The sequence below is a fragment of the Hydra viridissima genome, unplaced genomic scaffold (genome assembly GCF_058129835.1).
Source record: "Hydra viridissima isolate aposymbiotic clone 2 unplaced genomic scaffold, HvirCarnegie_v1 scaffold_16, whole genome shotgun sequence".
In the NCBI taxonomy this organism is placed as follows: domain Eukaryota; kingdom Metazoa; phylum Cnidaria; class Hydrozoa; order Anthoathecata; family Hydridae; genus Hydra; species Hydra viridissima.
In genome coordinates this window covers 922,133-938,963 of record NW_028324315.1, presented here as the reverse complement: position 1 = coordinate 938,963, position 16,831 = coordinate 922,133, and the positions used below count along the sequence as shown (strand labels likewise).

The following is a 16,831-nucleotide window of genomic DNA, read 5'->3' as shown; positions in this document are numbered from 1 at the left end:
AATAAAGTTGGATTTATGTATAAATATCACTAAATTGATAATTTAAGGAACAGGAATCAATTAGAATCAATTCAAAGTTATTGTTGCCATATGGCAAGAGCATTATTTGAAATAGCAACTTGCGAAAGTCTAATATTCAGAAGTATTATTTGCGAAAGTTACTTTGACAATTTTAAATGCCTCTATATATTCGTTAAGAATAAAAATAATTACTAATTGTATATACCCTTTTGAAAAATTTTCCAGAAATATTTGAAATCTTTTGGTTAACAACCCTATTTCAAAGGCTGAAAATTGCAACATAGGAAAAATTATCCCAGATAAGTAATATCCATAAAATTGGATTATATTATACATTGCCTATAAATTATCAATTTCACATTAGTGATATATAGTATTGGAGCCAGCGAGAAAGGAAAGTGGTGTTGGGGGTATGACACTCACTATCTATTACCAATATTTAGTTTGATCATTCGGCAAATTTAGATGTTATTATAATTAGTTAGCAAATCTCAGCAATCGAGTTATATATTTTTATACTCAGCAAGTATAATTTTTAATCGGCAAATATTTTTACGGCAGTTTTCAACTTACCACCTCCCCTCCTCCCCCTCCCCCGGCCATTTGTATTAGCGAATATACTTAGTCTCTAAATATTTAATTTCATATCAGTGATAAGAAGTGCCAACTTATTAACGCAAACTTCCATCATTTTTCTCCACAAACTTGTCATTTAATGTGAAAGCTTACATATGCAACACTATCATTACATTTATAATTAAAGCTTTATCAGTTTCTCATTTTTTCAACGTACGGACAAACAAGTACGGAATTGCACTTAAATTGGCTGGCGTTTTTAGGTTATGTTTGTTACAATTTAACCCTTTATTGTTCACTATTCCAAAATTTCCAAAAGTTTCGCTTTCGGAAATAGCACTTGAGAAATGAGCACTTTTGATAACGACGTTTCGATATCTGTGAAGGAAGTTTATTCGCCTAACTGCAAGAAATGTGAAAATAAAATATCTGTATATATCAAACTGTTTGTAATGAAATTTTATTTTCAGTATAGCAACTTTAAAGTTTTACTAGTTTGTTTTTCAAATAATGATCAAAAAATTTATTTCGAAAGGAAAATTTTCGATAAATCCACTTGACGAAAGGTCACTTACGGAAGAAAACTTTTGAAATTCGTCGTCATAAAAACAAGATTGAAATGTTCCATTAAATAAATCCGTTCAATGAACTAAGTAATTAAATGCTCATTACTCATAAGTGTTAATTATCGCGCATGCAAATTTTTGTGAAGATTTAACTGATATTTTCTTTTAACTGAGTCCTTTCTGTAGGTTCCGAAAATCTTCTTTCGAAATGAATCGGTTAGCAAGTTTCTTTTCGCTTGTCATTCTTGCGAAAATTTTATTTTTCGTATATAGCTTTACTAGCGGCGTGGGCAGGATTTTTTGATGTTTCAGATATGACACTTTTAGGCATTGTGCGAACTCCAAACTCAAGAATGTTGTTAAGTCAAATGAAAATGTTTCTCAAAAAAATCGCGGTGGTTAGATCGTGAGAACAAAAATACCCCAACAAGTTCGCTTTCCCAACCCCGAGTTAGACGTTCAATTAAACTCCGGAATGTTAATTAAACGTCTAAAGGGTGCCTTTTTTAGATTGGGTGTTTATAAACAGTTGCAACAACCGCATTAGTAGTTGTTTCAGAGCTGGGAAAAAATTCTAATAATCAAATTTGATTTAATGCGTTACGAATTTGATTTGACTGCCCCCTATGATCCATAATTGGGACATTCAACCGCCACAATAATGTGCCGTCGTGTGTGAAAATTTCATGGTATAGGTTATTCAGTTTTTAGTACTAAATCTTGTTTTAATCGACTAGTTTTAGTTAGACTAAAAAGTTAGTCGACTAAATTTAGTTAGACTAAAAATTAGTCGACTAATTTTAGTTACGCTAAAAAGTTAGTCGACTAATTTTAGTTAGACTAAAAAGTTAGCCGACTAAATTTAGTTAGACTAAAAAGTTAGTCGACTAATTTTAGTTAGACTAAAAATTAGTCGACTAATTTTAGTTAGACTAAAAAGTTAGCCGACTAAATTTAGTTAGACTAAAAATTAGTCGACTAATTTTAGTTACGCTTAAAAGTTAGTCGACTAATTTTAGTTAGACTAAAAAGTTAGCCGACTAAATTTAGTTAGACTAAAAAGTTAGTCGACTAATTTTAGTTAGACTAAAAATTAGTCGACTAATTTTAGTTACGCTAAAAAGTTAGTCGACTAAATTTAGTTAGACTAAAAAGTTAGTCGACTAATTTTAGTTAGACTAAAACTAACCTTAACTCCCATCCCTAGTTTTGTACATTCTTGTTATCTCGTTTTCAAAAAATTTCACAAAAACGAGGCTTTTTTGTAACATTAGTAAAACAACATTAATCTACTAAAATTTACTTTGAAATTAAAAAAAAATATATAATGATTACAATATTAGAAAAAAAATCTTTTAAAATAGTTCTACTGTTTCGGAGTAGCGGTTTTTTAGATATAAAATTATATTTTTAAACATAAAAGGGTCATTCCATGCCAAGTGGTGCAAATTTTAATGAGGTCCCTCATGGACCATCTCAGATTTTATTGAAATTTTTTGATTTTGTACATATATATGTTAAAAGCATGTTTTGAAAATTTTAGATCAATATCTAATATGGTTCTTGAGAAAACGCTATTTAAGTAGTGGGCTATTTTGCATAAAATTTCACTCTACAAGAAAAAAGGGTTTTTTCATCATTTTTAACAGCCAATAACTTTTGAACAAGTTAGTTTTATACTTCAATTATTGTAAGATAGCAAGTGTGCTGTGGATACTTTGAAAAAAGAAAAAAATATTATTTCTGGCATCTTAACTTTTTCCATAATGGCGGGCTAAAGTTGATTTTTTTGTTTTAAGAATAAGTTTTTTTGTGATTTTAAAGACCTTAATCTTAAAAACTAGTTAAAAGTTAATACAAATCAAATTGCCTGCTGATCTACATGTGGTGCATAAACATTTTTAAAAAAATCAGTTGATTAAAGAGCTGCATTCAAAAGTTATAGGTCTCCAAAATGAGTCAGATCGAGATTTTCGTAAAATTGATCTGTGATGCAAAGCATCTGTTACCTAAGATGGCACTTTTTTTTTTATATAAAATTTTTTATACGCATCAATTAAAGACTGTTAATTAATAAAAACCAAAAAAATTAATGGGCGCTTATTTATAACCCCCAAAAGGTAGTCTCTAAAAGTCAGGTAAATTTTCCATAAAATTCTGAAATTGACATAATAAATAAATGCATTGAATTATATAATGTTATTTATTATGAAATATCAATTAAAAAATATCAATGCTTAAAGCCTTTTAATCCCTTTAGATAAAGAACTTTTAAATCCCAATAGATAAAGTCCCCTCCCCTCTGTCCCCTCCCCTCTTTATAATACAATAATTTTTTTAATGAAAAACAAACAAAATGTTTTTAAGAAAATAAACAAAAATAATAAAATTTACAAAAAGTTAAATTTCTCAAATAATAAAATAATCTCATTGATTTCTTTTAAGTCAATACTATAAAATCTTCTGAATTCTAAATTCTGCAAGTAGAAAAATCCACATTAGTGCAAATAATATCAAATGAGACTCTTCTTATTTTTATTGAGGTAAGTGACATTGGGATAAAACTGTGGTGGTTTCGTGTCCCAGGTATTGTCGAACAAGAACGATATCTCTCTTCCAAATTGAAGTTTGTAGTATGTGTTTCTATTGAAACTTTGTCAACAAAAAAAAAAGATATTCCTTTGACGTGTTGAACACACCAGCTGTACATTTTGCTTGGTGTGTCAATAGGATCGTTTAGTGATTGTAGACTGGCTCGTGCAACAAGACGTTTCACTGTTCCACCAACACCATCACAAGGGCTTTTACCATGCGATGTTGCAAAAAAGTGCCACTCTGCAGTCATGTCAAAATCGTGTTTATGGTAGCATAAGTTGATAAGATTTTTGTAATTTTTATATTGTGATGCAGCTCCATCACTAAAATAGATAATGTGTTCAAATGTTTGTAATTGTTTAAGTTTATCAATAACATTACCGATAAAGCAATGAACAGCATCTGTTCCATGTTTCAGATGATCTGATATAACACAATAACTTTGACTATCAAGTTTTCCATCTTTTATAAAATACGCAACAAAGGGGTGCACAGTTGCTTGGCTGTTATTCCAGTGAAAACCTTGCACTGCATCCTGTATTAGAAAACTATAGTTTTCTGCAAAGTCAAGAAGAACCAAAGCTTGATTTTCTTTTAAATTAGTTTTCAAATGTTGGTAGTAAGTGGGTTGACTTTTTGATATAAAATGATGCACTCATAAACTATATAACTGTTCATAAACCTTTTCAATAAATTCATCTAAAGGTAGAGTTGCTGGTACTAAAGTACATTGGTAATTTGATTTTTGCCATTGATAAAAGTTAACTTCATTAATTTCTTTTTCTGTTAACAAAGTGTCAATGTAGTCTAACAAAACCTTTTTAGCAGGACATTTATCGCAGCTATGCAGCATACAGTCTCTATTTTCAATGCTACAAACCATTAGTTTTAATAAGATTTTGTAATCAGAAATTCCAGGAATTTTCTGTACAAGGAGCTTTACATTTTGATGGTACTGGCAAACACAAACTGCATGCAGACCAGAAGCACCACCCACAGGAATGCACCACTTAGGCCTTAGCTCACAAAATTTTGAAAATCCAACTTTAAGATAATTATATTTCTTTTTAAACTCAATATGTAGCTCTTTCATATTGACTAGTAGAAGGCGCTTTTGGATATGTTGCTTTTTACTATCTACTTTAACTGAAACAAACTCTTTTTTTCCTGGACAAACCCTTGAATATTCATCGCATTCGTAGAAATGAACAACCTCTGTAATTACATCTTCGCTTAGTTTTCTACCCGATTTTGGAGAAGGTTTTGATAGTATTCCACTTTTTTTACTTAATTTTCTGGCTTGTACTACAGATCTTTTTGAAGTAAAAAAAAACTTCTGAGTTTTCTTTATTGACCAACTGTCTGGAGTGAGTGTAAGAAGTGTGATTTTTTCAGAATTTGACAATGTTTTTTCAAATTTTGACTTAATTTTAGTCATAATATTGTCTAAATCTGTGTTTGTTTTTTTCAAACATTTTTTTGAGGGTGATTCAATTTCACAAAGTGCAGCTATTTCTATACCTAGCACATTGGCAACAGCCTTTTGTGTATGAGCTCTTATGCTATCAATTTTACGCTTTCCATATGCAACTCTATCTTTTTTTGAAACAAGTTTTAGAGGTGAGCATCCAAAACTTGCAATACTTGAATTAAGATCTTCTTTTAATGTATGGTTGTCAACATAAATTTCTTTTTCTTGGAGTTCAATTTCTTTTGTATTATGTTTGCAATTCAGAACTTTTCTGCAACTAGTGCAAATTTTTTGACCAGGTATTAAACCAAAATCTTTGGCATATGAAAGACTGATAACTCTAAGAGAATCTAAAAAATAACGGAAATAATTATTAAATATTTTTTTTTTTTATTTATTTAGTGTTATTAAGGTATTTTTATTAAATTAAGATATTAAATATTGAAACTTACTTTTCACATTTTTTGCGTGCTTGTTCAACGGATTACAACAATACCTGCGATGTTCATTCTCATACCTCGACAAGTAAACTTTCTCGTGATAGCTACAAATAAAATCTATGGGATTTATTTTGCTTCTCAAAGAAATAAGCTCTTGGTTTAGTTTAGACAGTTCTTGGTAGCGTTTACTTTTATTAGATAGATAGCACTGTTCATTTAATGCTTTACCAATACAGCAAGTAGAAAGCTCAGGCATATTACTTATTATTAATTAGTTCTAAAATACAACAATTTATTTGGTTTTATTAGTACTTTTTAGATTGACATACTAGTAATATAGAATTAAATGAAACAATAACTAAACTTTTAAAAAGTAATAATTTTTTATGGAAAATTTACCTGACTTTTAGAGACTACCTTTTGGGGGTTATAAATAAGCGCCCATTAATTTTTTTGGTTTTTATTAATTAACAGTCTTTAATTGATGCGTATAAAAAATTTTATATAAAAAAAAAAGTGCCATCTTAGGTAACAGATGCTTTGCATCACAGATCAATTTTACGAAAATCTCGATCTGACTCATTTTGGAGACCTATAACTTTTGAATGCAGCTCTTTAATCAACTGATTTTTTTAAAAATGTTTATGCACCACATGTAGATCAGCAGGCAATTTGATTTGTATTAACTTTTAACTAGTTTTTAAGATTAAGGTCTTTAAAATCACAAAAAAACTTATTCTTAAAACAAAAAAATCAACTTTAGCCCGCCATTATGGAAAAAGTTAAGATGCCAGAAATAATATTTTTTTCTTTTTTCAAAGTATCCACAGCACACTTGCTATCTTACAATAATTGAAGTATAAAACTAACTTGTTCAAAAGTTATTGGCTGTTAAAAATGATGAAAAAACCCTTTTTTCTTGTAGAGTGAAATTTTATGCAAAATAGCCCACTACTTAAATAGCGTTTTCTCAAGAACCATATTAGATATTGATCTAAAATTTTCAAAACATGCTTTTAACATATATATGTACAAAATCAAAAAATTTCAATAAAATCTGAGATGGTCCATAAGGGACCTTTGCACCACTTGGCATGGAATGACCCAAAACCTTCATAAAGAAAAGAAAAAGTGCTCATTTTCTGATTTCCTTCACTTATGAATTTCCTTCACTTATGAATTTCACTCTGACTTCCTTCACTTCTCTGATTTGTCCTTCACTTATGAAACGTAAGCTCGTGGAGAAAATGCAAAAAGAAACATTCACTCAGATATAGCAGCATACGAAGCTACTTGATTTCAACCAAATATATTTAGACAGAGATCTTAAAGTGAAAACATTAAAAAAATACAAGACTTGCAGATCGGATACACAAGTTTGTAAAAATTTGTTAAAAAAATAAGATTTCGTTCACTTTAAATATATAACAAAATTGGAAGCAAAAATTTTCTAACACTTAAAAAAACGTCAAAAAAGTCTAGAGCAAACATATCATATCAGGTTTGGAGGAGCAATTCCACAACATTGAAGACTTAGGGGCTGTTTATTTGAAAAGCAGGCTAGCTCGTTTGCAGGGCTAGCCCGTTTACCGAGGTTTCGACGTTGTCCTTATTTCAACTTAATTTTATTTTGCGTTTTTTTGAATAAGAGAGCTAGCCTGGCAAGTGAGATCTCGACAAACGGACTAGCCTTTGTCCCATATAAACAGCCCCTTAGAAAAGTTTCTTCTTTCTGCGTTTTCTTTGTATATTTTCTCGTAATTTGTAAGCGCATTTACACTTCAACGAATCTCATTTAGTTGAACGGTTTTAGAGAAACTGTATTACAAGTATTAATTTTATTATTTTATAAATGAGCAGCAAAATCAAAAGGGTGTAAAATTAATTTTTTTCGAAAACAAGATCGTTTAAAAATAAAAGTTTTGATCTACAAAAATTATGGTTCTCATTTGAAAGTATATGCAAACCAAAAATTATTACAACTTTTGTTTGTAGTAATGTTTTTTCATTTTTTTCAAAACAGTTTCTTGTTGAACTTGCCCCCTTGTGATTTGGCCGCTTGTATGTAAAATTTAAAGCAGTTCTAAAATACCTCCGAAATTGTATTTCAAAAATATATATTTTTACAGAAAGGAGATCAAATTCTTTTTCTTCAGCGACGAGTGACAAACTATTGCTCCGTAATGTACCTTGCCATGATAGTGCCGCTCAACCCACATTTTTTCTGTGCGACGCAACCTTGCACGCCTGTTTTGGAACCAAATCTGTTTAAAAAAAAACTTAATAAGAAAGAAAGTGAACCAAAACTAATAAAACTGAAATAAAAAACTTTCTAGTAAAAAAATTGTGTTTCAAATTTAAAAATATTTTTTTTAAGCCCTAAAAATGAAAATAGTCTAGAACCTAGTTGCATTTTCTAGAACATAACTAGAACCTAGTTGCATTTTCTCTTAACTGTTTTGATCCTTTTGATCGCGCGTATAAAAGTGAGTTTTGATCGCGCGTATAAAAGTGAGTTTGACAAACCAAGACTCTTTAGCTCTTCAACAAAACTTGCTTTCATTTCAATACCGGAAAGCATCACGTTTTTTATATACCAGAAAGCATCACGTTTTTTTTTTGGTAGTGTGGAGTTTACCCATAGAATTTTTCAGTGTTGAGGTTTTTCGTTTTTCTTTTTATAAATTTTGTACTTTTTTTAACCTCAAAGAACCTAAATTGCTTAGAATTTCTTATCTCGAAGCCTAACTTATCTGGATTCTTTTTATAAAATTTAGATAAAATCTCCAAAACAGTGTTTGTTTGAAAAATAAATTACTGATTTTTCAAGGAACTTAAATTGTAGTTTGCCCACGGATGGATCGAAATAATTCTAATAAACGAAAAATACCTGGATTCTATTTTCTGCTAATTTGATTTTCTGAGAGATGTCATATCGGCATTTTAAATCTGGATAGTGCGTTGTATTAAAAACATCCTCCAAGACGCGCGATTGCTTTTTTGTAAATATAGTACGACTTTTTTTGCTCTTTACTATCAGATTGCTAGAACCATTAGAGTTTGAACTAGCTTTGCAAAACGAGATGTCAAAACATTCAGGTGGTGAATTTACGCTCTCCTTTTGGGATGATTTCGTTTGTTCTATAGAAAATCTAATTTCTTTCAACTTTAGTTACTTTTGAAAATCATTCTTAAAACGGTGTTCTAGCAAGTAAAAATAACGTAATCAAACCTTTTATCCTATTAGAAATGGCTTCTTGCTTAATTATATCACGTTCAGATGTAATAAACTTCTTTTTAGTAGAATGCGTAGTCAATATTCTTTCAATTGAAAAAGATAACTTTGATCCAGAAGATTCCATTTCTTCAGCAACCGGCACTGTATCGTAAACTGTTGTCTGAAAATTGAGAAACCTTTGATATTCTCTGATTTTTAAACGGTGGTTCGACATGTTTTCCATGAGTTATTACTTGATATATAACGTTGGTAGATTTTACATCATCGCGTTTCTGAAAGAGTCTAATCTGCAATCAAAGTTTCTGATTGGTTTTTTAAGCATGATAAGAGTTTCTATCAATGTTATTAAAAATGAGAGGGAAGATCTCACATCTAACCCTTTTTTCTTTCAAAATGAATCATTTTTAAATCTTTATATACGTGTCGGTGAACTATTCCGTGGTTTTTAATTTATTACACCACAAATTTCGAAGAGCGTTATAGAGAAGTAAAGTGTATGTAAATTGTATTTACACATACATACATATACATACATACATATATATATATATATATATATATATATATATATATATATATATATATATATATATATATATATATATATATATATATATATATATATATATATATATATACATATGTGTGTGTGTGAGTGTGTGTGTGTGCGTGCGTGCGTACGCGCGGGTGTGTGTGTATACACACATACACTCACACCCGCGCGCATATATAGTATATATAGCATAGTACAGTATAGAATAGTATAGTACAGTATAGTATAGTATAGTATAGTATAGTATAGTATAGTATAGTATAGTATAGTATAGTATAGTATAGTATAGTATAGTATAGTATAGTATAGTATAGTATAGTATAGTATAGTATAGAGAAGTATTTATATGTAGTGGCAAACCACTTATTGGTCGGTTTTGAAGTTAACCAGTCTGGTGGTAAAACCATCTCGTAAAAGATGTTAAAGTTGATTACGGTTTCTAAAGTAAGTTGTTGTCAATAAAGGAATGTGCGTCTAAATAAAGTTTGCCGAATACTTGTCGAAGTTTTTTCAGCCTTCGTATTTTTTTTGAAGAAAATTCTCGCATTTTTTTTTTTTTTTATTATTATTTATTGAACTGCTAACTATTTAATGACATGTTAGGGCAAGCATACTTCCAAAGACAACTTATCTTGATAAACATTGCGCTTTCCTTGAAGTTAAGTAAACGACATTTTGTTTTTAGACGGCATTTCTTTCGTAAAAACAAGGCTTCTAAAAACAAAATGTGGTTTACTTAAATTTAGGCAACTACGTCACAAATGTATAAAAAAGTGCGCCCAACTATGAAGCCAAATCTAAAGTTGTAAAATGTCTCTTCATTCGACAAAGCATTTGTAAAAAGAAAACCTGGACAAAATTTCTTGTCTCTAAATATACGCCAGAAAGTCCAATACGTATGACACAATATGTCTTCGTAAGAATCGTCTAAGTTAATTCAATTTCGCTCAAAGTTAAATAAAGTTGCTCAAAGATAATCAAAGTCAATCATCGTCGTCAAAATCACCGAATTTTGTTTTAAAGAAAGCAGCCACGCTTGTTGGTTGCTTTCTTTAAATAAGCATTTTAAGTAGTTCAATGAGGTGAAATTTAGTAGGGCCTCTAAACGTCCATATCCTGCAATATTAATGCTCAAACCTCGTTTTCTCGCCGCGTTATACAAGATTTCAGCTTTTCTATTCTTCATGAAAGTTGGGAAATAAAGAATTCTTTCTGGATCATCTTACTCAAGTCTAGCGGATGAAACTTTAATGCAGAAAGAATAGAGGATTGAATTGAAATTTTAATTAACCCTTAAGGGGTATAAAGTATAATGCGGTAGATTACTTAATCAGTTTTTTGTTTCAAAGTAAAGAAAATAAGTGGTTTTTGAATAGATAATGATGTACCAAGAAAACCTTTATGATTGAATATATCTTGATTCGAAGAGGAATTTGAAGAGGTGTTTTTGTTTATATTTTACAAGATATTTATATTAAAAGACAAGGGATTAAGTCTGAGTTAAGATTAGTTATAGTGATATACACGTTATCAATTATGGCTGTTGCTGTGGAGACGTTCGTAAATTTAGAATGTTGGTGTTTTTATGATAGCAAGCACTCACCACAAGGAAAGCACAAGTTTTTTGATGAAATCTCTTCTGATTGCTTTTGTTCCGTCCTTCGATCAACCAAATAGATTTGTTATTATTTTATGAGATTTCTATTATAAATGATTAATAAAGTAGATTTATTATAAATAAAAGATTGATGGCAGATTCAGTCTTCTGTCGGGAGATACGATTTTTTCTTTTTTCAAACAAATTACAAGTACTGATATGATTACAAGGATTGGTATGATAGCGCTTATGCCTTTGCTCTTATGTATTTCGGAAAAAACATACAATCGAAATATTTTATAGAATATTTAGTTCCCAGAGTTTCTTTTTTTGTTATAAATTGTCAAAATGATTACATTAAAGTTAATACGTTAAATTTAATGGTATTATCTGCATACTTAATTAACTCAGCATCATAACTTTGAGGTATCAGTAAAAATTCGGAAATTAAAACAACATCGTTCTGCTATTCTTGGAAAGAAAAGCCTTATTAAAATAACAAAAATATTTTTAGTAACAAAAATTCAGATTTATAATAAAATAAGTTTAAAAAAAAATTATTGCAAAGTTTTACATTTTGAAGTTCGAATACTGAAAATTGAGAGAACTTAAAATGTTAAGATAGCAAAGTAGACATCAATAAGCTCGCTATTCTTTGTACTACCATAGCTTTGAAATTTTTTATAACTTCAATAAATATGTGTATATGTATATGTATATATATATATATATATATATATATATATATATATATATATATATATATATATATATATATATATATATATATATATATATATATATATATATATATATATATATATATATATATATATATATATGTATATTTTATCTTTCAAAAGAATATTTTTTCTTTCAAAAGATAAAATGAATACCTCTAACTGTCATTTTTTTTATTTGTTTAAAAAATTCAAAAAAAATAATATTATCTGATAATAAATTTATTACATTCGTATGTGTTTTTTTTTTTTTTTAAACTTGGCAAACAACTTTGTTGTTTACATTCTATTTCTGTTAATAACTGTGGTTAATTTTTATGTATTTTTGCGTATTGGAGTCAACTATTGGGTTTTGCGTTTAAAACTAGAAGTGGATCGCTCGGGGTTTTTTTCTTTTTTTTTTATTTATTTTGAAAATAAGAACTGTTTGCTTATAGCTAATAAAAGTTTTTATTTGTTTGTGATTTTTTTGCAAGGTTATATTAAATTTTATAGAAGTTTAATGACTCACTCTTTTTACTTTTGTATTATTTTACGTATTAGACTGTTAAAATCATAAAGTTAAAATTATCTTGTGCTGAATATACTTGTGATATACATAAGATTGTTTTAAAGACAAAAAATCTTCTTGAGAGATATCTCTCAGAATCATTTTTCAATGAGCTGTTAATAAAAAATTAAAGTATTTTATCAGTTCACAAATATCACTAAAAATAATTTATTACATTCATTCATAATAAATGCTCTATTATCATTATAGAATAAAAGAACAGGAAGTTGTTTTGAAGCATTAGTATTAGTGAAAATTGTGTTTACAAAGAGCAGTGGCGTAAATCTGAAGGGTAAGTGTTTAAGTATAGAATTTTTTACCAAATATGCTACAATTCTGCAACTCAACGTTGTTTTCACAAAATTAAATTTCTTTTATTGGTAATGACAGTAATCGCTTGAAGTGTCTGTTAACAAATTTATATTTTATTCCTAAGATTAAGTTTCAAAACTACCTCAATCTCAAATTATATTTCGTGCCAATTTTTTATATATTGTAAGTAACTAAAATGAATTTTTAATTATTCTTGAAGTAATTGCCTCTTAAGCATCTATTTTTAAACAATCTATTCCTGAGGAAACCTAAACTATTATATAATCAATCTGCCTACCATACGTTTATGTATATCAGTCTCATTGCTTGTAGTAACTCTTTCCAAAAAAATCATAGATAGAAAGTCTGGACATGGACCAGTAGTTACCGCTTTAATCTAGGAGCCTGATTGAGATTGCAAGAGTAAAGGAGAGAAAATTGAATTTAAACAGTCTGAATTGTTATCGAAATACTGAAAAGCCGGACCCAGCTATGAATAAGGAAGCTTTTGTTTAGACCAATCGAAATTTCCTTTAACCAAAAAATTTCTTAATTCGGTATAAAAATCCTAGTTCTGATTCTATTTTGCTGACCTCATCATGATGTGTTTTGTTTATCTCACTGAAGTCACATTTAATGACTTACATCCTATATTTCGAAACTAAATGAAGTCTGCATAGTTACGATATTATTTTAGACATTTCCCATATTTCAATACATTTGGATAGTTAACTTGAAATTTTATCGTAACTTATTTTCTTGCTTGTATACTGTCTATATATTACAAATCATTATGTTATGAAATTTTCACTCATCAAAAATCAAAATGATTTTAAAAAACTTTATAACCATGGTAACTTTTTAACGCAACTTTTTTCTGTGCTTTGAAGATGTTGTTTTTAGTCAAAATACAACTGTTCTCAAATTTATCTTCTCTTAAAATTTAAAAACATATTTTGAAAATAGTTTAAAAATGCTTGTGTCGCCTCCGGATTTTTTTGAAAGAGAGTATTGATGTCCTTATCGATTTCTCAATAATTACTAGCTAAGATACGAAATAAAGCAACTAAAGAATTTTTGATAAACGGGTTATTCGACATTTTAAAATTTTAAATCAAATCTTTTCAGATTTTTTAATATCACTACTGGTTTATTCTGTTATAATAAGGAATATAAAATTTTCACATCGGAATACAAAAGAGTTATCGGAGCTTGAATTTTGACATTTTTTCCAAAAAATACCCGATTTTTATGTCATTTCATGATTGTTAGAGAGGAAAGTGATTTGGGCACCAATACCTCGAAAGATATTTTAAAAATAAGTTTTGAATTGTTTATTTGATGCCTTTTCAACGGAATCTTCTTACAAGTCTTTGTTTTGTTTCCAAAGTATACAGTCCGCTCTATGATGCGAGCTCCAAATTTTATGTCAATATTTTAACGTTCAAATATTTTTACAACTTTTGGCATTTTCCTCATGGATTTCGTGGATGGAGGAGATCCAACTTAATGCCTTTAATTTCAAATCATGACTACTAAAAACTCATTTTTAAACTTTAAGAATACGACAACAACAAGATTTTATAATTATGTATAATTGTAAACATATACGCAAATGAAATGTACTTAGATACTTTTATACTAATGTACATTATTTTACAATTGCGATAACAAAGTTGAAAAAATTATCAAAAATCAGGAAAAATTTATACTTTCGAAAATAATGAAAACGTGCCGTAGCTTTTTCTCTTCCTTGCAAAAATCAAGTTAATATCTCATAATTTTCGTCGTAAAATATTTACATACGAAACACGAAATATAGAACGGTTTGCTTCGGCCATTTAATTGTCTGAAACAAGTTGTTCGGAATTTGTTATAAACACACGTGTAAGCGACCCGACCGGCCGCGTGTACAGGTTAAATTTCCATACTAATTATTAAAATGAAAAAGGTACTGTTTGTTTTTCCGGAAATTAATTTCTGAAATCTGTCATTAAAATATTCCTGACGTAAGTTAAATTTTTAGATTTAATCTACAAATAAGAGAAAAAAAACTTTTTTATTGTAAAATTAGGATTATAAGTTGCAAGCTAATCTTAATATGTATATTAATTACAAACGGTCGGCATTATCAAAGAGGTCGGAAATTGAGTCATTAAACTTAATATAATGGCGGGATCAATTAATGCTCAAGAAGATACATACAAAAGAATAGTGAAAAGTTATGTTGGAGAAAAGCTACGTAAAAAACTTTTAGAAGTTGGTTTATATAAAAAAGAAGAACTGAAGCCACCTTTTATTGAAATACTAAAAACGTTGCAAAGAGTTACACATGAACTTGAATCATCCAATAAAACTTTTTTCGCAAGTGCATGCGACCAATTACAAATAACTCATAATACTATATATGCCACATTTCTGTCAGTTTCCGATGAAATATTTGTTACAGGAAAAAATTGGGGAAGAATAGTTGCATTCTTAACTTTTGGGGGGAATTTAGCTTTTCATTGTGCTCAAAGAGCAGATTTGGGTATGGAGTATGTTGATAATGTTGTCAGTTGGATAGCTAACTATATGTTAGTTAACCTAGACTATTGGATTAACCAACAAGGTGGATGGGTAAGTTAAATTTTTTTTATTATAGTTGATCACTTTTTTAAAATAATATTTTTTTGATTTATAGAACTGTTAATTAAAGTATATAATGATGATTTACTGGCCATACCTCTTTTCATAATGACTAAGTTTATGTTACAAGATATTGATTTTTTCAATTTAAATCATTTATATATGTGTCTTAAAAGATTTTTTAAATAGATAGAGTAAGAAGTTTTATACACTTCTGCAAACTTAACGGTTGCAAAGTATTGCCAGTTAATCTTATTTCCACATAATTTAATAAATGACTTCTTGTATTTTGGAGAGAAAAATGCTAAATAGATTCAGGCTTCTCAATTGCATTTATGGCTGGTTTAACCTTCATACAAAAACTAATTAGGACCTTTAAAATCTTATTGTTTTAATGCTAATCTTTCTTTGTTAATAAGTTTGAGATTTTCATATACCACATACATACATACATACATACATACATACATACATACATACATACATACATACATACATACATACATACATACATACATACATACATACATGCATACATACATACATACATACATACATACATACATACATACATACATACATACATACATATGTATGTGTGTATATATGTGTATGCGTCTGTGTATATGTGTGTATGAATGCATATATATGTATATCTATAATATATATATATATATATATATATATATATATATATATATATATATATATATATATATATATATATGCATTTTAAAATTATATTTGTTTAAGCATGTTTGAATAGAATGTTAATTCGTACAAAAAGTTTTTAAGGGATGAATAATTCAGCAGATAAAAAACTTGTGTTTATTTTTAAATGTTAAACAATAATTTAACAATATTTCTGGTATCATTTAACATTTTAATGCTAGTAATTGTAAACATTGTAATGCTTTCAGTTTTTTATATAGAACCTTTAAGTAAAAGCCAAATAAATCTGTTGCAGCAGCTATTTTCTTGAATTTAATTTTGCATCATGTAGAGCAAATCTTATTTAAAGCTCTAGTATAAACTAGAGCTTTAAATAAGATTTGCTAAACCATGCAATAAAAGTGTTACAGCATTGGATTATTTTTTAAAATAGTATTGTTTTCTGTTTACTTTTACTTTTTTTAAAACATAATAGAAGTTTAATTCAAGGAAATCTAAAGGATTAGAATCTACAACTTTACTTAAATGCAAACCTATAGGGGTGTTTCATACTCCCTATTCCTCTTAAATTTATGCAATCAGTTTTTGCATAATTAATTTTTCACTTTTTTTTTTTTAGAATGGATTTTTGGAATTCTTTAAAAATACAAGATAAAGTGAGCTTGTATATCAGTGCTCTTGAGTTAGGCATGTCTGGGTATAGTAGTTGCATTTCAGTTAACATGTTGAGGCAATAATATGGCCTTCTTATTCTTCGTAATAATGGTTACATAGGTAACCATGATTCTTTTTATTATGTTGCAACTGTTGTTGTTGCTATGGCAATTTTGTTTGGATTATTTGAGTGAAGAAGTACACGGAGAGAAACTCTT

The 16,831-nt window shown here is 28.6% G+C and overlaps 2 protein-coding genes and 1 pseudogene across 3 annotated transcripts in view; 1 reads left to right on the top strand and 2 right to left on the bottom strand.

Annotated features, from left to right (window-relative positions):
• The window catches only part of LOC149877220 (bcl-2-like protein 1), a 25,087-nt gene extending 8,256 nt beyond the window's left edge, over nt 1-16,831 (top strand). The window contains exons 3-4 of the mRNA XM_090074018.1: nt 12,558-15,278; nt 16,579-16,831. Of these exons, the coding sequence (XP_089930144.1) occupies nt 14,829-15,278; nt 16,579-16,614 (486 nt within the window). The 5' untranslated portion in view covers nt 12,558-14,828 and the 3' untranslated portion in view covers nt 16,615-16,831. The remainder of the gene's footprint in view (nt 1-12,557; nt 15,279-16,578) is intronic.
• Nucleotides 3,521-6,748, bottom strand: LOC149877222 (uncharacterized; annotated as a pseudogene). Its single transcript, XR_016447953.1, has 2 exons — nt 5,682-6,748; nt 3,521-5,579 (listed from the first exon to the last, which is right to left on the bottom strand). The product of XR_016447953.1 is annotated as an uncharacterized LOC149877222 (transcript).
• LOC149877221 (visual system homeobox 1-like) lies at nt 7,770-9,182 on the bottom strand. The gene is made up of 3 exons (XM_090074293.1): nt 8,902-9,182; nt 8,560-8,810; nt 7,770-7,933 (listed from the first exon to the last, which is right to left on the bottom strand). Exons 1-3 carry the CDS (start codon nt 9,128-9,130, stop codon nt 7,793-7,795), a joined length of 621 nt encoding a protein of 206 aa, XP_089930419.1. The 5' UTR covers nt 9,131-9,182; the 3' UTR covers nt 7,770-7,792.